A 26,822-nucleotide genomic window follows, 5' to 3' on the forward strand; every position below is an offset into this window, starting at 1 on the left:
GTCCAAGGGCTGTCCATCCTTCCCACTAGAACGCCCCTGGGAGAAGGGATGGATGAAAAGACCTTGAAAGTAGGAAGCAGATGTGTGGGAAGGTGTAGAGACAGCCAGTTAGCACCCCATGAGAGCTGGGAGGTGAGGGGCGAGGGAACTGGCCAAGGCCGGAGGGATGCAAGCTTGAACGGGGCAGTGCCGGGGATGGTCCCCTTCTGCCCCCTCACCTTTCATGTGGGGCCAGAGCACCTCCTTTGGACAGAGAACCTTGCGGTCCCATCAGCTGCCATGAGAGGAAGGCAGAGAGGGCTGGGGGGAAACTGGGCATGGGAAGGCTTGGTGGGCTCTAATCGGAAAAGGGGTGTTGGGAGAGATGCGCCACAGAGATATATCTGGGCTTTGGGAGAGATGCAAGCCAGGGTTGCAAAGGGGGGTGACTGGCCCAACATGGCAGCAGCAGTCAAGGTGAAAAGGGAGGCAAGAAGTCTGCAAAGGGAAGAAGCCGTCTCAGCAGTGCATGCAGTGGGAGAAGAGTCCTGGGGGCCGAGATCAGACGTGGAGCTGGTGGGAAGTGGGGGGGGGGGCTTCCAGGGACGTTGATGCAAAGTGGGTTGCACGAGAGGAAGATTCACGTTGAGACTTACCAGGGGACCCACTGATGGTGTGGACAGAAGGAGGCATAGGGAGATGTGCTCCCTCCCGCCCCAGGCTTTTTTCCTTGCAAGGTGGGGAAGCTGGGGAGATGCAGGACCTCACTTGTGTCAAGGGAATGGAGGGATCAGCATGCAGGGATGGTGCTACTGTTTGTGGCTATGGGAAGAGCAGCATTAGATCTGTTGGTGTCAATGGAGTCCTGTGTGCCAGGGCTACAGAAGGAATCCTCTCTGTGTGTTGGTTTCCCCTCTGGCAATATGGACCAGGCTGTGGGTGATGACTACTTTGGTGGTCTCTAAGGGGAAGACTGTCTCTTGGAATGGGATCCAAACGAGAGGTCCTAGGGGTGGGAGATGGGATGATGTGGCACCAAGGTGGTCGCCATTGCCAGTGTGGATCGGTTTCCTGGGGTAGAGATTGCAGGAGGGCAATCTCCCTTTGAGAGGGAATATCTGGAGCTGCCTTATTCAGAGTCAGACTATTGGTTCCTCTGACTCAGTGCTGTTTGCACTGTCTGGCAGCATCTCTCCAGGGTTTCAGGCAGGGGACGTTCCCAGCCTCACCTGGTAATGGCAGGGATGGGACCATCTGCAACCTTCTGCCTGTCAAGCAGATGCTCTTCCACTGAGCCGCAGCCCAGGTGAAGCTCACCTGCCCTTGGCTCTCCGTTGCCTCTTCCTAGAGCCGTGAGCTTGATTAAAGCTCGTTTCTGGGATTGCTGACCTCTGTTAAGAGTACTCTTCTTTAACCTTGGGTCTCCATACATTGCTGGACTACAACTCCCATCATTCCTACCACTGGCTAAGCGGGCTGGGGATAATGGGAGTTGCAGTCCAGCTATATCCCCAGCCAGTTTACCCAGTGGTGGAAATGGGGATCCAAGGTTAGAAATTGAAGAGAATTCAACAAGGAGTTATGGCGGCAGGAGGTGGAGGGCGATGGAAGAATCCCAGCATTTGTTTAACCCTGTCAGTTCTTTCTTTCCTAGAGGTACCTTTTGAACCAAAGTCATAAATGAATTTTCCCACTCCAGGATTGTGTGTGTGTGTGTTTGTGTGTCACAGCCAGTATGAGACAGAATTAAGAGGGGTGTGCAAATCTAGAAGGCACTGCAGCATCCTCAAGAGGCAAACTATCCAAGGCAGGACTTCTAACTTGGCCCAGGTCTTGCCTGAACTGGGAACCTGTCCCAGGGTCTCCCCCTGAGCTGCCAGTACAGTTGCAGGCAGATCTGGGCCTCGAGAAATGCTCAGCCTTCTCAGGCACGCTGACCTCTCCCTCTCTAACTGCTTTACTGTGTATTTGCATATACCTTGTTCTAAGCCGGTGTCCTGCGCAAGTGGGACTTAGCCATTTAGGTACGAATGCAATGGAACTGCAACCAAAGGTTCTGTCCAATTTGATTCCACAGGCAAACAGCATGGTGGTTTGTACAGCCAGATTTTGCCACGTGCTCTCTCTTTCTCTCCCGTTCTTGTTTTTTTGTTTTCTTTCCCTGCGCATTCATGCCTCTGTGTACTCATTCACTCTGCCTGTTCTGCGTTTGTGCCTGCCGTGTGTTTACAGGAACATCGGAAGCGTCCTCGTTCTGAGTCAGACCATTTGTCTTGCCGAGCTCAGTACCATCTATGCTGGCTCTCAGGGGCTCTCCAGAGTTTCCAACAGGGGACAAAAACACTGACTGGCAGCCGCTCTTCAGGGTTTCAGACAGGGAGCCGTTTGTAGTCTTACCTGGAGGCGCCAGGGATTGAACCTGCGACCTCCTGCTTGCAAAGCAAAATGCTCTCCTGCTGAGCCACGGCCCCTTTCTCAAAGGGGCCGGTGTTCCCCCTCTAATGTACCTTGTGCCATTCTTCAGGTGCCAATCCTGTCTGGTTTCCAATACGTGCATTCGTACCTGTTGGCAGTTCACCCATGCTCCTCAACACCCACCCAGCTCTTCACACTTCTGTCTTCTATGTTCAGTGACTTTCAGGAAAGCAGCAGGACACCTCCCTCGACTAATGTCCAGGGGTAGCCGTGCTTCTAAGCAGCAATTGCTGCAAAGCTCAGGAGGGAAAACAATTCTTTTGTTTGGGTCCTGCGTGCGGATTTCCCACACGCCTCTGATTTGATGACCTAGTTGGGCTTTTGGCCTGATCCTGCAGGCCCTTCTTCTGTTTTCGTCACCAGTTTTCTCTGAGCATCGAAATGTGCCAGAGGTCAAGAACAAGAAGAGGAACCCAACTGGCAACACAAGGGGGTGGAGAGAGAGGAGCTCTCACTGTATGGCTTCAGCCTTCTAGGGTTTCATCACAGCCAAGCAGGGCCTGGGAGGAAGCCATGCTCTTGTTGTTGTTGCCAAGCTCTTTGGCTTTCACTGGTAGTACTGGAAAGGCCATTGAATTGGAGTTCTCAGTTTCCCAGGTTGCAATAAAACCAGGCCACATTGCCTCATCTCCCCAAACTGGGACATGGCATCTGCTGGAGTACGTACCTTTGGCCCTCTGAGTGGCAGGTGCCTGTAGATTGCTTGCATTGCCCTGAGCATGGTCATAGGTAAAGACAGACCTCCCTCCGTGTGTGTGCATCTTTTCCAAGAAGGCCCATATTGAGTTTGCAGCTCATGTTTTCGATGTAAGAAGAGCCTTTCAGGAATGAATCGGACCACAGGCCCATGGAGCCCAGCATCCTGCTGTCACAGTTTTTTGCTCTTCTAATATGGGCTTTGTGTTATTCTGCTGCAAAAGGCCCCCGAGATCAGTGGAGGATGGGTGGCACAGCCAAATTTAATAAATGAAATAAAATTCCTGTGGGGAGTCCCTGAAACGCAACAGCCGCTCTTCCCCTTCACTTGCAGGTGCAAGCAACGGGCAGACTACGGAAAGCCGAATCGGCTTCCAGTGCCCATTCCGTGGCCACTCCGCCTTCCACGAACACACGTGCCCTCCCACTCTCTGTCTGGCTCTGCCCACGCTTCTTGCCAGAAGTGGCGTGTTCCTTCCACATCCAGCGCTGTGCACCTCACCCCAAGCGCCCCCATCTCTCTGTTCACCCACAAAACCGAGTCTGCCGCCTCTCCGTCTGTCCTGCCCGTTTCCTTGTCCCCAGCCATCGTTTCCAGAAGCACTGCTGTCTTCCGTGCCCGATCCCCAAATTCACAGCCACTCATCCATCTGCCCCTCCGTCAATCTCTGTGGTCTCGTCTGTCCCTCCTCCCACGCATATGCATCAATCCTCGCCCCCCCACACACCCCGAAAAAAGCTGCCTTTGCTGTGCCGATTCTTCTCTATTCTCTCACTCTTCGGCTACCCTGGGTGCTTCCTGGTCCCCCACCCGCCCTGCGCCCCGCGTTCCTCCCTTTGTTCCCTCCCAATTGAAGCCCCGCTCCCTGGCGCTGACAGGTTGCCGTGGCAGCGCCTGCGATGGGGTTGCCATGGAAACTGATCCTCTTACCCGGGCGGCTATGCCCTGAATAATTCATCATCCCCTTGCGGTGGAGGCGCACAGCCAGGAGCAGGATGGGCAGCCCTGGCGGTTCTTGGAATGGGGGGGGGGGAGTAGAGGGTGGGATGCCTAGTATATTTGCCCAAAGAGAGAGAGAGAACGAGAGAAAGTGCAACGCAGCAGGGCGGAGGTCAGGTGGGGTGTGTGGGAAGATCTTAGCTGCACAGAAAGGGAGAAAGGCGTTCCTTGTCTCTTTAAGTCCTTCGGAAGCGGAGGGTAAATTGGCAGCTATATTTGGGAACCTGCCTCTCCAAGCTGCTGCTCAGAACGCCGGCAGGCCACATTTTTCTGTGCCGTGCTTGTGATGCCGAAGAATGGAGCCTCCATGGTCAGGGACAGGATATCTCCAATCCCAATTGGCTGGTCTCCCATTATGCTGTGCTGGTGGAAGAAGGGGGTGCAGGGGCAGCCCTTCCGCTGGCCATTAATATCAGGATCAGTGCAGGAGGAGATGGGCCCCTTGGCACGAAAAAGCCATCCCTTGTTATGCAACGGCTTGGCCTGCATTTCCTCCTGCCCCATCTTTACTTTTGCACGATGGCAACAGAAAGGTGGGCAAACCAGCCCCATACAAGACCTAAGGGAGGAGGAATCCCATCCATCAAAATCTCAGCAGCTGTTGAAAAACCTGCACAGGATCTGGCTTTGTCGTCTTGTGTTTTTTGCAAACAGAGGGACGATTCTGCCCCCGCCCTCACATATCCCTTACTGCTCAGGGCAGATGTGTAGATGGCCTGTTTAAAGGAAAATAGCTTTCCTTCCCGGTTCCTGCATCAAACCAAGCACTCTGGTCCACCACTCTTGGCCTTGTTCCTTAAGCCCCGAGCACTTGAGGCCTCTCCAGATGTTTACGCTGTTTTCATAGGGTGGGGATAGGAAACGAAGGCATTTGAGAGGGGGAAGCTCATCTGCAACTCTCCCTCTCACCAGCCATAGGAGTGAAACCGAGGAAACACAGTTGAGCCCTTGCCTGAGAGTGCAGGTTAGCATTGCACCCCCAGGAACACAGGGAACTATTAGTCTGTCTCAGTCAGTAATGCACTATGCTGGGGGTTAAACTTTTTACATGCACAGCATCATGTTCTAGTTATCACTGAGCCACAGTCCCCACACCCCCAGGGCCTTTCACCTCTCTGTTCGTCAAGCTCCCTTCTCCATCCTGCAGATCCATTTTGCTAGCAAAGCTTCTTTCATCCCATGGCACATCGCATTGCCCAAATTTTCACGGCCACCTGACCCTTTCCCATCCTGTCTCCACTGCTGCCTTCTCAAGCACTGACCTTCCGTGCCTGCTAAGTCAACGGCAGCTCTTTTGGACAGGAGCACGTCCTGCGTCCGCGTCGTGTACAATGCCTAGTATGTGATTTTAGCCTTTCCCCCAGCTGTCTCCTGGGCTTGTTCCCCCGAGTGTGTCGGGAGTGGTTGCGTGCAGGTTAGGGATATACCGTACGTTGCCACCTTTGTGACGGGATTTGTTCTCTGTCCGCCCCGCTCCGTGCAGTGCGAACCAGGCGTGGCCACCAAATTCCTCTACGAGCTCCTCTACAATGACCCCATCAAGATCATTCTCATGCCAGGCTGCAGCAGCGTCTCCACCCTGGTGGCCGAAGCAGCACGCATGTGGAACCTCATTGTGGTGAGCATACCTTGCACTTTGTGTATCCGTTTGTGTGTGTGTGTGTGGTGCCTGTGGATTTTCATGGGGAAGGCATGTCTCCCCACGAAGCAGGGTTCAGCTCAGCGACCTGTTTTCAGAACTGGAAGCTGTATCGAGAGTGCCTCTGAGCGTGTGCAGAGTGCACTTCTGTAGACACTAAGCTAGCACAGCCCATGCCTAGAATTGGGAGATAAGGTTTCCGGGTGAAGCAGTGGCGTAGCGTGGGTTGTCAGCAACCGGGGCAAGGCAAATAATTTGCACCCCCTAACCTGTGGATTTTCACCCCCTAATCCTAACCCCCAGATGTTGTGCCCGGTGCGGCCGGGCCCCCCCTGCACTCCCCACACTACACCACTGGGGTGAAGCTTCTCTGCGGGGGTGGGACCCCCACAGTGGGTGCTTCCAGACAGTCACACATTTTCGGTGGGATTCAGTCACCCACCAGCCGATTGGGGTTAAACCATTATAGCTGTTTAGAAGGTCTTGTGCAACAAAGAAAAAACGACCAGATTGTTTGCAGTAAGGAAAGTGGCAAGAAAACATGTTGGAAATATGGGAAGCGGCGCTTGCTTTGACACAACGTCCTCTAACACCCCCGCAAAACAAATCAGAGCGAATGCATGTTAAATAGCAGGTGTGGTGCTACCCACCACTGGTCCTCAGAATACAATGTGGCCCTTGGGCTGCCAAAGGTTTTATCCATTCCCGATCTAACCCCCCCCTGCAAACAAACCATGAAGAATCTTCAATAAACAGGCCGCCTGGAAGTGTCTGGCATCCACCGCCAGCACCTCTAGAAAGCAGGTTTGAGAGCAAGGCTCTGAGGGATAGCTCAGTCGGCAGAACATGGGACTCTTAATCTCAGGGCCGTGGGTTCGAGTCCCACGTTGGGTGAAAGATTCCTGCATTGCAGGGGGTTGGACTAGATGACCTGTGTGGTCTCTTCCTGATTCTGTGATTTGAAGGGTTGGGTGGTGTCTCTGTGCCAGAGTTAACGATGGGTGGGAAACTTTGAACCCATAGACTGAATGAGGCCGGTGTTGGCGGTCTCAGCCTTTTAAAGCCCTGTTTCCCGTCTCTTCCTCCTTTCCTTGCAGCTGTCCTACGGCTCCAGCTCTCCAGCCCTCTCCAACCGCCAGCGCTTCCCCACCTTCTTCCGCACGCACCCGTCTGCCACTCTGCACAACCCCACCCGCGTGCAGCTCTTCAAGAAGTGGAGCTGGACCAAGATCGCCACCATACAGCAGACCACAGAGGTGTTCACCTCGGTATGGAGAGACCCCAGCCCTGAGCAGAAATCCCCCACCTGACACACCTTTCAGGCATCCTGGGACATCCTGCAGCATTGCCCAACCCTCCCCCCCCCCAAAAAAAACCAGACAGCGGTGCTGCTTTAAGCACTTAAAAGGACCACAGATTTGATAGGGGAACGGGTGGTGCTGTGGTCTAAACCACTGAGCCTCTTGGGCTTGCTGATCAGAAGGTCGGCGGTTCAAATCCCAGCAACAGGGTGAGCTCCCGCTGCGCTGTCCCAGCTCCTGCCAACCTAACAGTTCAAAAGCACACCAGTGGAAGTGGATAAATAGGTATCACTGTGGCAGGAAGGTAAACAATGTTTCCATGTGCTCTGGTTTCCATCATGGTGTCCCGTTGCACCAGAAGCAGTTTAGTCCTGCTGGCCACATGACCCAGAAAGCTGTCTGCGGACAAACGCCGGTCCCCAATATTTGATTGATTCTGTCAACAGCCAAAAACAGAGTTGCTTTTCAAGGGTTCCCATTAAGTTCTGCGGCACCAAACAAATGGGCTATATTTTGTGGAACACAATAATCTTCTTGATACTGTGTCAGAGCCAATCTATTCTCTAGTGCTGGCAGCAACTCTCCTGGTTGTTACACCAAACTGGGGCTGATGGATGTGGTGGTCCAAAATATCTTGAGGGAACCAAGTTGGGAAAGGCTGTTTTAAGGAGTCGTTTATCTACCGGAACTGATCTTGTGGATTCCCAAACTTCAGCAGGCTATCAGAGTTGTCTCATAGCACAAAAATCCCTTCTCTGAGCTGAACATGGAATCTTGAGGGTGATCATCCCCAAACACAATCCAACTGAAGTTCATCATCTTAAAAATCCTCATCCTTATGTGATGCTTTATCCTGAACACACACAAATCCATGCACCATACTGTAATATTAGAACCTTGAAACTTTCAGCTTTCTTTCAAAATAAGTTTCTAGTCCTTATCAAGACCCAAGTTATCTTTAAGACCTTATTTGCTTGTTTTACTTTCAGTGCTTCTAAACCTCACTTTCACCTTTGTAAAAAAGAATCAGAAGGAAGTAGGCAAACTAAAAACCACAGTATTACAGTAAAAACGATCTAAGATGTCCAACACATCAGCTTGTGCTTGATTAGTACAATTGTATCAATATTATGCAGGTTGTTAATGGGACGCGGGTGGCATTGTGGGTTAAACCACAGAGCCTTGGACTTGCTGATCAGAAGGTCAGCGGTTCGAATCCCCATGACGGGGTGAGCTCCCGTTGCTCAGTCCCTGCTCCTGCCAACCTAGCAGTTCGATAGCATGTCAAAGTGCCAGTAGATAAATAGGTACCGCTCCGGCGGCAAGATAAACAGTTTCTGTGTGCTGCTCTGGTTCGCCAAAAGCGGCTTAGTCATGCTGACCACATACCCGGAAGCTGTACGCTGGCTCCCTTGGCCAATAAAGTGAGATGAGCGCTGCAACCCCAGAGTCGGCTACGACTGAACCTAATGGTCAGGGGTACCTTTACCTTTACCTATCAATATTATGCAGGCTGTTAATGTGCTGGGTAATATAAGCAGCAAGGAGAGAGGTCTCTGCTGCAAGGAGCTTCCAGTCTGAAGTTAGGCAGCTGAGAGAGAGGAGAAGAAAAGAATGAGATAGGAGAGGCATGGATAAAACGCAAACAGGAGGAGGCAGGGATGTTGTTAGTCTGCCTCTAGACTGCTCTCTCTGGCATGAAGCATATCTCTCGGTCCCTTTTTCCTACTGAATCTTAATAAATGTCATCTAAGATCTCTGCCGAGTGCTGTTCCCTCTCCAAGATGTCCTAAGAAGAATTACCACTTCCAGTTTCAGACAAGGAAATCGCACCGACAAAAGAAATGGAACATTTGTACCAGCTGCGCTCCGACATGTCCATCACATTAATGCAAATGTTAAGCTAATGAAGCTATTTTTGTGTGGACCGCGATAAGCAAATGGGCTGCAGCCCTCCGTGCCTCATTGTGGTACATTTCCACAAGCTCCCAAAGGCCGGGCAATTCTCCTGCAGCTGAAGAAACCCCTTTGTCTAATCTCAGTCCTTAAAAAGAGCCACTTAGAAAATTTGTCTGACCATAGTTGTGCTGATTGGTGCAATATGTGACTGGTCACAGAAGCCATCCCATGGTTCTTACAGAATCTTGGGGGGAGGTATTATTATTATTATTATTATTATTATTATTATTATTATTATTATTATTTACACCAGGCTCACAATGCAGCACAGATTCCTGTACCGTTAGGCGCCAAACTTCCATGTTACATTAGTCATGCATTTTCGAAAGCGTGCTTAAACGAACTGGTTTTTTTTATTTTGGAGAGAGAGGACCCGCTCCTTACTTTCGACACCTGTATAGCAAGCTGCCTTTTACTGAGTCAGATTATTGGGCCATTTGGCTCAGTTTTGACCACGTTGATTGACAGCAGCAGCTCTTCTGGGTTGCAGCCCTACCTGGCAATGCCAGGAACTGAACCTGGGACCTTCTGCACGCAAGGCAGAAGCTCTGCCACTGAGCTATGCTGCACCACCCTTTATCCAGTGGATTTTCCTAGGCAGTGAACGCCACCACTATTGCTTTCTGTTAGATAAAAATAAATAAATGAATAGATTATGGCTCAGTATGAGGAAAGGGCAGGGCTGGATTTAGGTTTGATGAGGCCCTAAGCTACTTTATATGTCCGACTATCCTTTGTCCACAAATTGTCACTATTTTTTGTGCTGAATATATGCTATCTGGTAATTTATGGACCTAATAGGTCTCGAAAGCCATTTGCACATGTTGTCTTGCAACCAGTCCATGCAGAATGTAGGCACCCTATGTACAGAAATGAGCAAACCAGTGATATTTTAGGGAGCAGGTGGGGCCCATTACATCATAGGAGCCTACACAGTGTTGCTTTATGTAGGTTTTATTTAATTTGTGTTTTATCTTAAATTTCGGAAATGTAAATCCAGGTGTTTTTTCCCCTTTAAATTTGTTGTGGGCCCCCAAGAGAGTGGGGCCTTAAGCTGTAGCTTGTTTAGCTTATACGTAAATTCAGCACTGGGAAAGGGGTTGGGGTTGGGACAGTAAACACTTCTCCTCACACTCAGAACTTTTCCTCCAGAGACTCCTGCCTGTCTCTCGCTGAAAAAGGATCGCCAGCAAACTCCTTGTTATCCTCCTCCTCTCCTACTCTTGTCAATTAGCTTTCCTGTCCTGCCTGTTCCCTGCCTAGGCCTTTACTTGCAAACAGGCTATTACTCACAGCAAGCAAATAGCCCAGTGGAGAGCTAATAGCTCGGGGGCGATTCTCATTAAACCAGTGCAAGAAGGCAAGGATATCTTTTTGGTAACTGCTATGCAGCAGTTCCTGTCTGGTTTGGGGGTGGGGCCCTTACATTGCCTCTTCTTTATCACCATAATCATCCTTGTTGGTTTTTAAGCCCATTTAACGTTATACGTAATTTGGCTCTTAAGAGGAGCCAAATTAGCTGTCAACTATGTTTTGCACAAAATTGGTTTTGTTTGCCATGGCAAGAGGCAAGGAGTTATGGAGAACCGCTGCCCAGTGAAGTTGTCCCCTCTCCTTCAACAACAACAACAACAGGTTTCTGAATATTTTTCAGTTATCACCCTACAGCCACAGGGGCTAGAATTTTTTTGAATAAAATAGAAACAGAGATTCTCAAGAAGCTGCATGGGTTAAACCACCGAGCCTAGGACTTGCCGATCAGAAGGTCGGCGCTTTGAATCCCCGCAACAGAGTGAGCTCCCGTTGCTCTGTCCCAACTCCTGCCAACCTAGCAGTTCGAAATTACGTCAAAGTGCAAGTAGATAAATAGGTACCGCTCCAGCAGGAAAGTCAACAGCGTTTCCGTGCACTGCTCTGGTTCGCCAGAAGCGGCTTAGTCATGCTGGCCACATGGCCCGGAAGCTGTATGCCGGCTCCCTCAGCCAATAAAGTGAGATGAGCGCCGCAACCCCAGAGTCGGCCACGACTGGACCTAATGGTCAGGGGTCCCTTTACCTTTGCAAAAGGTACTTTACCAGTGAGATTGTAGAAGCACAGAGAACGTGCACTGCTGATTTTTAAAACCCTTATCCTTAACCACCACTGTATCCCCTATTTTAGCATTACCTTTACACTGAACCATTGTTCCACTCCAACATCACCTATTCCTTCCTTATCTCTGTGCCTCCTTCTTCATTCCCATAGACCTTGGATGACCTGGAAGAGCGAGTCAAAGAAGCCGGGATCGAGATCACTTTCCGCCAGAGCTTCTTCTCTGACCCTGCTGTGCCTGTCAAGAATCTGAAGGTGATCCTGGCTGCGAGGGGGTGGGTGAGGGGTGGGTGCGCACTGACCGCAGGTTTAGAGATCCCTGTTGGCAGGGAGGGCAGAGGGACTCAGCTTTGCTTCATCCAAACTCCCTTCAACAAGGGTGGGTGGGATACAGTGGTACCTCGGGTTAAGTACTTAATTCGTTCCAACAGTCTGTACTTAACCTGAGGCTGTTCTTAACCTGAAGCACCACTTTAGCTAATGGGGCCTCCAGCTGCCACCATGCCACCAGAGCACAATTTCTGTTCTCATCCTGAAGCAAAGTTCTTAACCCGAGGTAATATTTCTGGGCTATCGGAGTAAGTAACCTGAAGCGTATGTAACCTGAAGCGTATGTAACCCAAGGTACCACTGTATTTGGATTGCTTTGAATCTCTGCTTTTTGTACGTGCCAGATCTGTGCTTTTTTCTGCCTGGGACAGCTTCAGGCTGTTGTGGGGTAGGGACAGGCTCGTGCGGAGCTGTGAAAAGTTTCGTCCCAGTGTACATATCACAAACGGACAGCAGAATCCTAGACGTGTTTGCTGGAAGATAAGCTCCAGTGTCTTCAGTGGGGCTTTCTCCCGAGTAAGTGTGCTCTGGGTGGCAGCCGCAAGGAGGGTTCATAACCACAAGCCACATCCCTTTGGCCCCAGCTAACCTCTAGACCCAGGGCCCACCTTTAATGCAAACATGCATTTGGGGACCACTTCTTAATCGTTTGACATATATCTGCAGGGTGATACTTCTTCTTCTTCTTTGGCGATCACTCGTAGCCAAGTAAGATTGTCTTCCATAAACACGGTTTTAACAATGAGTCCGTAAGTGACTGTGGAGGCCAATTCTGGATCCACACCTCCTTCCACAGTGGGGACATTGGTTTCCGGGTGGGAGTTCATCACGGAGTGGATTTGCCAAGCGTGCCTTCCTCCTAGCACATTTCTCCCTTGCGTCCTGAGTTTGAGTGTCTTCAAAGCCCATGACACCTTTGGTAAAGGCTGTTCTCCAACTGGAGCGCTCGCAGGCCAGTGTTTCCCAGTTGTCGGCATTTATACGGCATTTCTTTAGATTTGCCTTGAGACAGTCTTTAAACCTCTTTTGTTGACCACCAGCACTACGCTTTCCGTTTTTAAGTTCGGAATAGAGTAGTTGCTTTGGAAGACGATCATCAGGCATCCGCACAACATGACCAGACCAACGAAGCTGGTGTTGAAGAATCATTGCTTCAACACTGGTGATCTTTGCTTCTTCCAGTACACGGATATTAGTTCGCTTGTCTTCCCAAGTGATGGGTAAAATCAGGGCGATAGTGCTGCTGTTGAGACCCACTTGGATCAGACCGTGTCCTGCAGGTGGGTCTTGACCCACCAGCTGAAGAAGGGCCCTCTAGAGAAATGAGTCGTGCTGTATCCCCGCCTGCACTCAGCATCTCAGTAGCGCCTCCTAGACAGCCATCTTTCTTTTTAGCCCTGGGAATGGAGGGTTAATTGACTGAAATTTTGAGAATGCCCTTGCTGTCTGTGTGTGGCAGTGTGTTAAATTACCCCAAGTGACAGTGTGGGGGGGGGGGGAGGTGATCAGGTGGAAGGAAGGGTGTCAAAACTTTCTTGCTTCCTTGTCCCAACCCCCATTACTTGGCTGACTACCAAGGATGGTTTTTTATAGTTAGGGTTGCATCCAATCTTAGTCCCATTCAGAGCAGATGCTTTGAAATTAATAGATAGGACTAACTTAGGTCCATGCATTTCAGTGGGTCTACCCTGAGTAAAACTTAATTGGATGCAACCCTTAGATTTTGAAAACCTATGCAGAATTTTTTGGTGTGTGTGTGTGTGTGTGTGTATTCAGTTTATAACAATTTAACAATGTGTAACACTTATACATTTGCAATCTCATAACAGAGGAAAGAGAAGAAAAAGAAAGAAACGGGGAGCGATAAAGGAACTATGAGTTAAATCATGCAACATTTCTTAGATACGTTCGTTAACATTATCTGAGTGGCAGTTTTCTAATTATAAGAACGTAGAGATTCCAACGAGCCTGGATCAGGGATGATTTAATAGATTAAATGCTTCCTTTATTAGTACAGTCGTGCCTTGGTTTTCGAACAGAATGTGTTCCGCAAGTCCATTTAACTTCCAACACGTTCGGAAACCGAGGCATGGCTTCTGATTGGCTGCAGGAGCGTTCTGCAGCCAATCGGAAGCCGCGGAAGCCATGCCGGATGTTCGGCTTCCAAGGCAAAGTTCGCAAACCAGAACACCTACTTCCAGGTTTGCGGCGTTCGAGTTCCAAGTTGACTACGCTGTTCAAAAACCAAGGGACGACTGTATATGCGAGTTAGTGAAAGCTTTTAACTAGATGTTACCGATATATTATTGAAACATGGATGTTGCATTTGAAATGCATGGCTGCTCTTGTATAATTGGAACGCTTTTGGATTAAATTTTGTAGATATTTGTTTACCCTGCACTTGGTCAGGCAGGTAGGACAGGAGTTAAACAGCCACTCTCCTCCTCTGCGATAGCCTTATCTTCCACAAGGTTGTCTGTCTAGCTGTCTGTCTGTCTGTCTTCCAAGTAGGTGGCCATCCCAACCTGCTGTAGATTCCATAGAGGGGCCTTTGCCCTTTTGCCCCCCCAGATAAACTTGGAAATTTCCTTCTGCCATTTTTTGAAGCAATCGTCTTCCACCATTACTGGGACTGACTGGAAAAGAAATAGCATTTTTGGCAAAACATTCCTTTTTACTGCTGCTCTTTTTCCTAACAGGGAGAGATTCATTCTGCTCCATATTTCTAGATTTCTTTTTGTCTCGAGCCACACTTTTCCATAATTATCTTTGTAGATATTTATATTTCTTGATGCTAACCATATCCCTAAATATTTAACCTTTTTAGGGACTTCTTTCTCAATACATTACTCCAACTCTTTTTTCTCTTCTTCCTTCAAATTTTTAACAGAGGGGAAAAAACCTCCCGTCCACTTTCTGCACCCTAAGCACCTCTGAACTCGGTTTCCTTTGTGGAAAGGCAGAGTGTATATCAAAAAGTGAATCTATATAATCTATGAGATGGGCTTACATTGCCCCCTCATGCTCCAAGCCAAGCACGATTGGTAGGTGCTTCTGGCGCACACACGTGCTGGTGGAGACTGGCATGGGGGGGGAGGCAGGGGGAGGAGGAAAGAAGCCACCCCTGAAATTCAGTGCCTTTCTCGTTCTGGCGGCAGCTGCCATCCCCTGAGCCGACAGATGGACAGACAGCGCCACCTCCAATCCTCCTGACAGCTTCTGCTCAGGGGAGAACTGATGCCACCAGAATGAATGAGCCAGATACTGCCACAGCACTTCGCATCCCCTCTTGGGTTGGGTTTTCTCTTTTTAAAAAAAGAACAAGCAGGCAACGCTTGCAAGAAGCATCCAGCAGCAGCCATCGGAATATCGCTGCCTTGTTCCCTTTCCATGTCAGCGAGTGGCTGCATTTATCATTGCAGAAGAAAACAAGAGCGCTCTCTTTCTCGCTCTCGCTCTCTATATATATACACTGTATTTTTTGCTCTATAAGACTCACTTTTTCCCTCCTAAAAAGTAAGGGGGAAATGTGTGTGCGTCTTATGGAGCGAATGCAGGCTGCGCAGCTATCCCAGAAGCCAGAACAGCAAGAGGGATTGCTGCTTTGACTGCGCAGTGATCCCTCTTGCTGTTTTGGCTTCTGAGATTCAGAATATTTTTTTTCTTGTTTTCCTCCTCCAAAAACTAGGTGTGTCTTGTGGTTTGGTGCGTCTTATAGAACGAAAAAAATCTTGGAGGGAGGTCTGTTTGGTTGGTGCAGATCTTATCTCCTGCCTGCCCCAAAGACTGCTCCCTCTGCTGGTTGGGACCCTATGGGGCCAGGGTGGCTTATAGGCAACGTGGCCCCTTTCCCCTCACCCCAGAAACAGGGTGTTTTGCATCGTGACTTCAGATCACCAGGCTCCTCGGGAAAGGTCTATTAAACATTAATGAAAACTGCATTTCATATTCATTGGCGCTCGCGCTGCAGGAGCAAGAGGCAGAAACCCCAAGCAAGAGGCAGCGCGTCTCTCTCGTCAAATGCCTTGTCTCCTTCAAATATGCAGAATTCACAGCTAGATTGGGCCAGCCACCCCATGCGCCAGCCTGATGTGCAGCAGTACGTTCAGGGCGCACAAAAGAAAGCTCTCCTTTGCACAATGTACAATCAGCGCAGGAATTCAGGACCGCAATTAGATGGTGACGCCAGTAGCTTTGATGGTTTGGGGAGTTGTTGTTTTTTTTTTGAAAGAATCAGACTAACTCAGATTGCTTATAAATAGCATTCCCATAATAAGAGATAGTAGGGACACGGGTGGCACTGTGGGTTAAACCACAGAGCCTAGGATTTGCCGATCAGAAGGTCGGCGCTTCGAATCCCTGCGACAGGGTGAGCTCCCGTTGCTTGGTCCCTGCTCCTGTCAACTTAGCAGTCCAAAAGCACGTCAAAGTGCAAGTAGATAAATATCTTCTAAAGGTTGTAAAGTTACTTATCTCCTTGGCTTGAGGAAGGGGTTCACATAACTCCACACCCTCCAACATTTCTCTGATGAAAATAGCGACTTCCTAAGGAAAAGGGGGACATTCCGGGATCAAATCAGAAATCTAATCAGGGACGGCTTCTGTAAATCTAGGACTTTCCCTGGAAAACAGGGACACTTGGAGGGTCCGGGATGCTGGACAAGATGGGCCTTTGGCCCAGTTGTGTGTGTGTGTGTGTGTGTGTGTGTGTGTGTGTAGCAAACTCCGTGCTCATATGTTCAATTCATTAAAAGATACATGAAAGTTTGAGTTATGGGGGTGAGGAGAATGTGTGCATGAATTAAGCAATGCTCAGTTTATTTTTGATTGCTGTTTTGGGAATGTTGTTAATACAGTTGTTTTATAGATTATGAATGCTGTAGCACTTTGCGAATCCTATGATGCGATTTTCGTTGCAATTGCGACGCTTACCTTATTTTTAGTAGTTCTGTTTCATAGGCGGTAATTGTTTCCTTGATAATTTGCAGTCGTTTTGCTGACGATTTGTTAGTTCTTCTATATGATTTGTACTGCATTTGTGACATTCTGCTCTATTATTGTCAACCATTGCTTGTAAGCCGCTTTGGAACTCGTCTGAACGAAAAGAGGCATAGAAATACAACCAATCAATCTGCGATAAGTAATCGATCGCGCTTCACTCTGTGGAAGCGCCTCCAGTCACCTGACCCTATTTTCCCCCTTACAGCGCCAAGATGCCCGTATCATCGTTGGACTCTTTTATGAGACGGAGGCGCGGAAGGTCTTCTGTGAGGTGAGTGTCCGGGGTGGAGGTTCCTCTCTGGGAATACAAGAGGCTGCAATGAAGGTGCTTTCTTCATTCCCAACTTTAACTAGAGATGTTGGAGGTTGAACCTGCGACTCTTGGCAGGCAGAGCAAATGCTTTACCTACTGAGCTACAGCCCTTCCTCCTAGAATGGGTGATAGGAGGCTTGAGATGAAATGCAAGCCATGGCATGGCCCTGACTGGACCACTCTACTTATTGGCAAACCTTCATTCCTCCTCTCTTGCGGCATTGGGGACAGGTCTACAAGGAGCGCTTGTTTGGGAAGAAGTACGTCTGGTTCCTGATTGGCTGGTACGCCGACAACTGGTTCCGCATCAAGGATGCAAATATTAACTGCACTGAGGAGGAGATGAGGGAGGCGGTGGAGGGCCACATCACCACCGAAATCGTCATGTTGAACCCAGAGAACACACGCAGCATCTCCAATATGGTGAGGGAGCATCTCAGAGGGCAAGGGGGGATAGGGAGGTGCGGGTGGCGCTGTGGGTTGAATCACAGTCTCATCTCCTGCCTACCTAGCAGTTCAAAAGCATGTCAAAGTGCAAGTAGATAAATAGGTACTGCTCTGGCAGAAAGGTAAATGGCGTTTCCGTGCGCTGCTCTGGTTTGCCAGAAGCGGCTTAGCCATGCTGGCCACATGATCCGGAAGCTGTACGCCGGCTCCCTCGGCCAATAAAGTGAGATGAGCGCCGCAACTCCAGAGTCGGCTACGACTGGACCTAATGGTCAGGGGTCCCTTTACCTTTTTAAATGTCAAATGTTGGGGTTTTTACGCTTGCCTGGAATCACGCTCCGATGTTTGGAAACCCTCGCCATAGAGGCTGGCTCTGATTTGTTGCCCGCAAAGGAAATGCACTTTGCAGGTGTTCTAAGGTGATATTAATATTAATAATTATAATAATTATAATAAATAATATTTTTTTATTTATACCCTGCCCTTCCCGATTCAAAAACCAGGCTCAGGGTGGCTAACAACAAATTTAAAACACTTTAAATCACTTAATTATAAAAGCAGCATAAAATTCAGTATAAAAACATGAATAACAATAAAATTCAAAAATCAATCAGATAATCCCCAGGGCTAGCTGGCTTAATTGGTCCTACTTTGGCCAGCGAGGAGGTCAAGGGAGAATTAGCTGTGGGGTCTCAGAGTGGGTGATCTTCATAAAAGGGGAGGGGGAGGGAAGAGAAGGGAAATAAAAGATCAGGCTGAATTCGCATTAAAGGCCAGGCGGAATAGCTCTGTCCTACAGGCCCGGCGGAAGGAGGTTAAATCCTGAAGGGCCCTAGTCTCATGGAACAGAGCATTCCACCAGGTCGGAGCCATCACTGAAAAGGCCCTGGACCTGGTGGAGGATAGTCTGACTTCCTTAGGGCCTGGGACCTCTAAACTATGGTTATTCATGGACCTTATGGTCCTCTGCGGGGCATACCAGGAGAGGCAGTCCCGTAGATACGAGGGTCCTAAGCCTCAAATGTTGTCAAATGTCCCAAGCCTAACTCTTGTTGTTGAGAACTGGCTCCAAGGCGAAAGTCTGGAGAGGTCTGGTTCAAGCTGAGAGGTGATTTAAAAAACCAGAAACCAGATGTTTGCTCAAGCTGCAGGTTATGGGCAATGGTGAAAGCAATATACATTGTCAAAGGGAGCGAGAAACTTTTGTAATATTCCAAATAGACAAAAACCAAATTTTAAAAACCTGCTTCCCCCCTCCCAGATTTTTAAAGCAAGATTTCACCTTAATGGATTTCTGTCTGTTAAAGAGAGTTGATTCATGTGACAGTTAATACTTTTAAAACTTTATTCAGTCTTAAGAATTTTACACCAGATCTTTGAGAAGCCATTGTTTTTTTCTTTTTTACTAGGTAGGATTAACTTACGTATTTTAATAATAATAATAATAATAATAATAATAATAATAATAATAATAATAATAATTTTATTTATAGCAAGACCAGGCTCAGGGCGGCTAACAACCGATATACAACTTAAAAACCAATACAACTTAAAAACCAGATTAAAATACAACATCAAAACATTAAAATGCCATTATAGAGTCAACATGGGGTGGAAGGACAGGGGTGCCTGGAAAAACAAAACTTGCTGCAACTTTAAGGCTCAATCCTGTTGCAAAATCAAATCGTGATACAGAGACAACACATTATCCATCCGGCCTTAACTATAATTTACATGTCTAGGGATCATTTTCAAACTTTCTTTTTGTTATGTACTGAAGTTCTCACCCTGGGCCAGCAGGGGGATACTGTAGATAGTGATGCAAATGAAGGATCGAAAGTGATGTTCAGTGATTGGATAGTTTTAGAAAGTTGTTACAGTAACAAGGTACTGGAGCTCTATATGAGCAGGCTGGCTGAACCCTTCAGCTCAGTTCTGTTCTGGCCTCTGAATAAACAAGAGCTGTTTGAAGAATCGTTGTGTCGTCTGATATGTTCACCCACAACTTAACACTTTTGTCCCCTACAGACATCGCAGGAGTTCATTGAGAAGCTGACGAAGCGGGTGGAAAAATCCCCAGAGGAGACGGGAGGCTTCCAGGAGGCTCCGCTGGCCTATGATGCCATCTGGGCCCTGGCACTCGCACTCAACAAGACCTCCACGGAGCTGGTGAAGAAGGGCCTGCGGCTGGAAGACTTCAATTATAACAACAGAACCATAACAGATGAGATCTACCGAGCCCTCAACTCTTCAGCCTTTGAGGGAGTCTCTGTGCGTGGCTCTTGAACCTGATCCGCTTGGAGCAGAATGTGGATGTTTGGGATTTAGAAATGCCCACATATCTGTCTGTCTGTCTGTCTGTCTGTCTGTCTGTCTGTACAGTATTTGTATGCCACCCTGAAACTTGGGAGAGCCTGTATTAATATGCACAGTGTTTTTTCCCCTTAAAAATGTTTAGGGGTACTCTCATTTTGACTCAAGAAAATCACCATTTTATAGTTCAAATCAGGAAAAATAAATACAGTGGTACCTCGGGTTACAGACGCTTTGGGCTACACATTTTCAGGTTACGGATGCGCCGAAACTTGGAAGTACTGGAACAGGTTACTTCCAGGTTTCGGTGCTTTGCGTATGCACAGAAGCACCAAATCGCATCCTGCATGTGTGCAGATGCGACGCTGCGGGTTGCGAATGCTGTGGGTTGCGAACGTGCCTCCCGCATGGATCACGTTCATAACCCGAGGTTCCACTGTACAGTAAATACAAAGTAAGTACAGTAAGTACAAAGATTCACAAAATGTTTAGGGGTATGTGTACCCCTGCACCCCCCAAAAAAAGCACAAGCACTGAAAATTATTATTATTATTATTATTATTATTATTATTATTATTATTATTATTATTATTATATTTATATCCCAACCTCCCCAGCCAGGACCGGGCTCAGGGCGGCTAACAGCAGAGTATATAATAAATTCAACACATAAAATCAAACAATCAATTAAAATACATCTTAAAATCAGATGAAGATCAGAATAAAAACAGATGGCAACCCACAAATTATAACTGTAGGAATTGGGAACATGAAGTGCTCACCAGGCCCAACTACTGAATATGCAACTCCCTTTCCCTTTTCTCACCAGGGACATGTGGTCTTTGACGCCAGCGGCTCTCGGATGGCCTGGACCCTCATTGAACAGCTTCAGGGTGAGCAAGGATCATTGTTGTGCTGGGTGTGTTGGTTTCTCTTTTGACACATTCCTGCAAGGCAGCTGTTCTGTGTGGCCCATGATACTTTGAGCAGACCCCATATGCCACGTGCAGTACTGCTCCTGATCAATCCCAGCCTCCCATTATTCATTGTCTTATTATTTGATAACTTCTTTAACACCCCTTTCTTTCTTCCTCTCTCATTCTGACATCTCTCTTGCTCTCTCCACCCAGCCAAAGGTCTGGACTCCCCCCCCCCCCTCCTTTTCATCCATTTAGGCTTCCCCCTCATTTTCTCTCCCCCCTCCCCGTTCCTTCCATGTTCCCCACATCCGCACGAAATTTAAGTTGAGAGCCACAGGCCCATCTCCTGCACCGCGAGGAGTTTGTTCCACTTTCTTACCCAGCATCAATGCTTCACCTCCCTACTGTATGTAATGCTTCCTTCTGCCAACAGATGGCATCTATAAGAAGATTGGGTATTACGACAGCACCAAGGATAATCTCTCCTGGTACAACAATGAAAAATGGATTGGTAAGAGACTGACTTTTTAGGCATGGCAACCAGTTGTGTGACTCTCGCAGGGCCCAAAATAAAATATATAATGCATGTTGTTGTTGTTTAGTCTAAGGTTACCAGATTTTTTTTTCAATTAATCCAGGGACACTTTTCAACTTCCTGCTAAATAGATGGGTTTTGTCAGGGGACTGATTTGTAAATCCGGGGACTGTCCCCGGGAAATGGGGACATCTGGTAACCTTAGTTTAGTTGTCTTAGTCGTGTTCGACTCTCTGTGACCCCATGAACCAGAACATGCCTTGGAAACTCTCACTTTCTTCTCAAAGTTTCTCATTCTTTATGTCCATGGAGTTTTCTTGGCAAAATACTGGAGTGGTTTGCCAGTTCCTTCTCCAGGTGGATCACATTTAGTCTAAACTCTCGGCTATGACCTGTCCATCTTGAGTGGCCCTGCACAGCATAGCTCATAGCTATTCAAGCCCCTTCGCCATGACAAGGCAGTGATCCATAGAATCATAGAGTTGGAAGAGACCACAGGGCCATCGAGTCCAACCCCCTGCCAAGCAGGAAACACCATCAGAGCACTCCTGACATATGGTTGTCAAGCCTCTGCTTGAAGACCTCCAAAGAAGGAGCCTCCACCACACTCCTTGGCAGCAAATTCCACTGTCGAACAGCTCTTACTGTCAGGAAGTTCTTCCTAACGTTTAGGTGGAATCTTCTTTCTTGTAGTTTGGATCCATTGCTCCGTTTCCGCTTCTCTGGAGCAGCAGAAAACAACCTTTCTCCCTCCCCTATGTGACATCCTTTTATATATTTGAACATGGCTATCATATCACCCCTTAACCTCCTCTTCTCCAGGCTAAACATGCCCAGCTCCCTTAGCCGTTCCTCATAAGGCATCGTTTCCAGGCCTTTGACCATTTTGGTTGCCCTCCTCTGGACACGTTCCAGTTTGTCAGTGTCCTTCTTGAACTGTGGTGCCCAGAACTGGGCACAGTACTCCAGGTGAGGTCTGACCAGAGCAGAATACAGTGGCACTATTACTTCCCTTGATCTAGATGCTATACTCCTATTGATGCAGCCCAGAATTGCATTGGCTTTTTTAGCTGCCGCGTCACACTGTTGGCTCATCCCAGTGAAGGGGATACAATGCATACAAAATAGTTCATACAATACTTTCAATTTCCTGACTTCTTGGGTTCATTTTATTTGTAAATAGGTGTGGCTATTCACAAAAGTGAATGAAAAATTAGACTTGTGTGTGTGTGTGTGTGTGTTTTATTTACTGCATTTAAATCCCATCTTTCCTCCCAGTAGCTAAAGGTGCCATACATGGTTCTCTTACTACTCATACACACAGAGATAGATTGATAGAGACGCAGAGAAATAGAGATAGATATATTTAAAAACAAGTCAAGTCCCAGTGTCTGCTGAGACCAAGCTGCTGTAAAGCACCTTGGGCAATAGCTGTCAACCTTTTCCCTTCTTAAAGGGAAATTCCCTTATTCCGAATAGGATTCCTCGCAAGAAAAGGGAAAAGTTGACAGCTATGACCTTGGGAAATATGTGAAACTGGGTTGAGTCAGGAGGCAGCCTATGCGCTTGTTGAGCCATTCAGGGCAGTTGCCACACAGCCACATCCATACACACGGCGGCCTTGTTGTTGTCAGATTGGCTAGTGCCAACTTGCCCTCTGTCTTCCGGGTCACAGAAAGGGGTAAGCAAAACCATTCATGGGAAAAAAAGAACATAGTCTTCCTGGATGCTAATGGTGGAAAGGACTATGAGGCGCTTCCCGGTGCCTAAGTTTCTCTGTTCTCCCCCCCCCCATACCCTACAGGCGGTGTCCCGCCAGCTGACTACACAAAGGTCATCATCACTTTCCGGTACCTCTCTCAGAAGCTCTTCATTTCTGTCTCGGTGCTCTCCAGCGTGGGTATCCTGTTGGCCATCATCTGCTTGGCCTTCAACATCTACAACGGGCACGTCAGGTGGGTAACCCTCAACCTACTTAGTCACCCACTCTTCTGCTGGTAGAGCTATGGAATAGCAGCTCAGCGAGTCATCTGCACCGGAGGAATTTGTGCGGCTGCTCCATTCAGTTTTTAGAAGTTGGATTTTGTAAAGTCGGGGCATGGTGGGAAGCCTTAGAAGCTGAGAAGGGAAAACATGGGAGGAATACCGTATTTTTCGCTGCATAAGACACACTTTTCCCCCTCCAAAAATTAAGGGGAAATGTGTGTGCGTCTTATGGAGCAAATGCAGGCTCCATGGCTTCAGAGAAAGCAACGCGAAGCCTCTGGAGCATAGCAGGAGCACTCCCGCCATGCTCCGGAGGCTTCGTGTTGCTTTCGCTGAAGCCAGGAGAGCGAGAGGGATCAGTGCTCACCAATCCCTCTTGCTCTCCGGGCTTCACTTCACTGGAGAGGCACTGCGCAGCTTTCCCTCTCTGTGCAGCGCCCCTTCAGCGAAGCGGGAGGAGAAATGGAAGGGGCTCCGTTTCTCCTGCCGCTTCGCTGAAGGGGCGCTGCGCAGAGAGGGGGAGAAATTTCTTTTCTTGTTCTCCCCCTCTAAAACTAGCTGCGTCTTATGGTCTGGTGCATCCTATAGAGCGAAAAATATGGTATATTTTGATCATGACATCATGCAGATGCCTTATAAAAAGTGAGCTAATAACATGCGAGGGTAGGTTCCCAGTGCGGATACAGATCCATACATTTTCCGAGAGGACTTGACATCTGTCTTATCCCCCTATGCAAGACTCTGTGTTAGACACCATTTATCCGACACCACCATGGCTGTTGAGGATGCAAAGCCCGGACAACATACCTTTAATCTGTTGCTCCCCATAATGTGAACAAAAACAAACCCCTGTGTTGCAAAATGTGACAATCTAAAAAAATGCAAACGCAACACGCTGGCTAATAGCTGTTAGTAAATATATAATTGGTATGATGTCATTCAAAATATAGAAATATAGAAATAAGCAACTTCAAAATAATATATATACAGTGGTACCTCGGGTTAAGTACTTAATTCATTCCAGAGGTCCGTTCTTAACCTGAAACTGTTCTTAACCTGAAGCACCACTTTAGCTAATGGGGCCTCCAGCGATTTCTGTTCTCATCCTGAGCTAAAGTTCTTAACCCGAGGTACTATTTCTGGGTGAGCAGAGTCTGTAACCTGAAGCGTCTGTAACCTGAAGCGTCTGTAACCTGAGGTACCACTGTATATATATCATACAACACATCTCACAAAATATACAAGCAACTTCATAATGTGGGCATCGAGGGCAGCCTGGTTTAGATCCTTTCTGATGCAAATCCCCGCTTTAGGTCTCTCACACCTTCCGTTCCTTCACAGATACATCCAGAACTCGCAGCCGTACCTCAACAACATGACAGCCGTGGGTTGCGCACTGGCGCAAGCGTCTGTCTTCCCGCTCGGACTGGATGGCCTCCACATCAGCAAGGGCCTCTTTCCCTTTGTTTGCCAGGTACATGAGAGACTCTCTAGAGGTCTGGGGCATCGTCTGTTGGACATAGACCTCCCAGTTAGATCACGCATAGGGCTGTTTCTGAGACCTGTAGCTCTCTTCTTTTTCCATCTTCCCCTGGGATAGAAGCGAGAGCTCCCCATGGAAATTGATGGACGAAATCCAAGTTTTGACATAGCAACACTCAGGCACCAATTTGCCTCCTCCCACCACCGAAAAAAGAGAGCAAAAGGTAGCAGGCAGTGGAGGATTTGATGCGCTTTCTAACTAGGAATCTGTGGGAAAATTGATTCCTTTTTTAATTTTATAACACGTTTAGAGGTATATGCATGCAACTCGATGGAGTGCAAGGTTTCCGCTCCAAGGACCGTTTTGGGTTGCAAAACCAAACTAGCCTCAACCCTGTCCCTGAACTACATTGCAAGGCTGCTGTAAGATACTCTCTTTCTCTTCTGTTGCCACACCCATTCAGTCAGCAGCATGGGAATATTATTTAGCAGAGCAGACAATGTAAAATCTTCATTGACCCTTGAAGCTTAAGTAAAGTTGGTACGTCCTGCTGTATTTTACCAATGGGGAAAAGTAGGTGGCAGTCTTGACGCTTCCATTAGAGAATTGTAAGCGATGGCCTCCAACTTGGATGGCTTTGAAAGAGGATTAGGCAAATTCATGGAGGACAAAGCAATCACTGGCCACTAGCCACAATGGCTATGTTCTACCTCTACTTTATTAGAATCATAGAGTTGGAAGTCTTCTTCTTTGGCAATCACTCATAGCCGAGTAAGATTGTCTTCCATAAACACGGTTTTAACAGTGAGTCTGTAAGTGACTGTGGAGGCCAATTCTGGATCCACACACGTCCTTCCACAGCGGGGACATTGGTTTCCAGGCGGGAGTTGATCATGGTGTAGATTTGCCAAGCGTGCCTTCCTCTTAGCACGTTTCTCCCTTGCATCCTGAGTTCGAGTGTCTTCAAAGCCCATGACACCTTTGGTAAAGGCTGTTCTCCAAGTGGAGCGCTCGCAGGCCAGTGTTTCCCAGTTGTCAGTGTTTGGCGCTGTGGACTAAACCACAGAGCCGAAGGCTTGCCGATCAGAAGGTTGGCGGTTCAAATCCCTGCACCGGGGTGAGCTCCCATTGTTCAGTCCCTGCTCCTGCCAACCTAGCAGTTCAAAAGCATGTCAAGTACAAGTAGATAAATAGGTACCACTCCGGCAGGAAGGTAAACTGTGTTTCTGTGCGCTGCTCTGGTTCACCAGAAGTGGCTTAGTCATGCTGGCCTCATGACCCAGAAGCTGTACGTCAGCTCCCTCGGCCTATAGAGCGAGATGAGCACCGCAACCCCAGAATCTGCCACGACTGGACCTAATGGTCAGGGGTACCTTTACCTTTATACTGCATTTCTTTAGATTTGCCTTGAGACAGTCTTTAAACCTCTTTTGTTGACCAGCAGCATTATGCTTTCCATTTTTAAGTTTGGAATAGAGTAGTTGCTTTGGAAGACGATCATCAGGCATCCGCACAACATGACCAGTCCAACGAAGTTGATGTTGAAGAATCATTGCTTCAACATTGGTGATCTTTGCTTCTTCCAGTACACTGATATTAGTTTGCCTGTCTTCCCAAGTGATGTGTAAAGTTTTTCAGGGACACCATTGGTGGAATCTTTTGAAAAGTTGGAAGTGACCCCAAGGGTCATTCTAGTTCAACCCACTGCAGTGCAGGAATCTCAACTAAAGCATCCATGACCAATGGCCACCCAGCCTTGGCTTTAAAACCTCGAAGAAAGGAGGTTTATCTAAGGCAGCATACTTCCAAATACAACTCCCATCAACCATGACACTTGGCCATGCTGGGCGCTGATGGGAGTTGGAGTCCAATGCAGTTCCCCAGACCTGAGGCGGAGAAAGAGGCAGGAGGATGACAGAGGAAACATGGGAGGGAAATCAAAACAACAGTGAACAAGACTGGAATAGATGGTGCATTGCAGCAGCACAACCCAGCCAGTTTTGCAAAATTCACATGGAACTTGAGTGGGTGGGATTGAGAATTTAAAATACGGCAGAGGTCTTCCTTCCCCAAAATGGTGCCCACAACTCCTGTCCACTTCTGGCAGCACAGCTGGGTGAGACTGCTGGCAGTTCTGGTCCAAAACCTCTGGAAGGCAGCAGATCAGGGAAGGCTGGGAGAAGTGGTGAGATGGGAGATTGGATTCTTCCAGCCATTTCCCTCCTAACAGGTGATGCTTCTGGTATCATAATATTATACAGAGACACTAAAGGTAAAGGTAAAGGGACCCCTGACCATTAGGTCCAGTCGTGGCCAACTCTGGGGTTGCGACGCTCATCTCGCTTTATTGGCCG

At 48.1% G+C, this 26,822-nt stretch overlaps 1 protein-coding gene across 1 annotated transcript in view; it reads left to right on the forward strand.

Moving 5' to 3' along the window:
* The window catches only part of GABBR1 (gamma-aminobutyric acid type B receptor subunit 1), a 164,917-nt gene that overhangs the window by 113,833 nt on the left and 24,262 nt on the right, over nucleotides 1–26,822 (forward strand). The window contains exons 8-17 of the mRNA XM_081901508.1: nucleotides 5,634–5,768; nucleotides 6,887–7,057; nucleotides 11,294–11,395; nucleotides 16,677–16,742; nucleotides 17,016–17,207; nucleotides 19,260–19,502; nucleotides 20,374–20,437; nucleotides 20,898–20,975; nucleotides 22,804–22,954; nucleotides 24,327–24,459. Coding sequence (XP_081757634.1) covers nucleotides 5,634–5,768; nucleotides 6,887–7,057; nucleotides 11,294–11,395; nucleotides 16,677–16,742; nucleotides 17,016–17,207; nucleotides 19,260–19,502; nucleotides 20,374–20,437; nucleotides 20,898–20,975; nucleotides 22,804–22,954; nucleotides 24,327–24,459 — 1,335 coding nt within the window. The remainder of the gene's footprint in view (nucleotides 1–5,633; nucleotides 5,769–6,886; nucleotides 7,058–11,293; nucleotides 11,396–16,676; nucleotides 16,743–17,015; nucleotides 17,208–19,259; nucleotides 19,503–20,373; nucleotides 20,438–20,897; nucleotides 20,976–22,803; nucleotides 22,955–24,326; nucleotides 24,460–26,822) is intronic.

This window comes from Podarcis melisellensis (assembly GCF_964234715.1).
Source record: "Podarcis melisellensis genome assembly, chromosome: 2".
In the NCBI taxonomy this organism is placed as follows: domain Eukaryota; kingdom Metazoa; phylum Chordata; class Lepidosauria; order Squamata; family Lacertidae; genus Podarcis; species Podarcis melisellensis.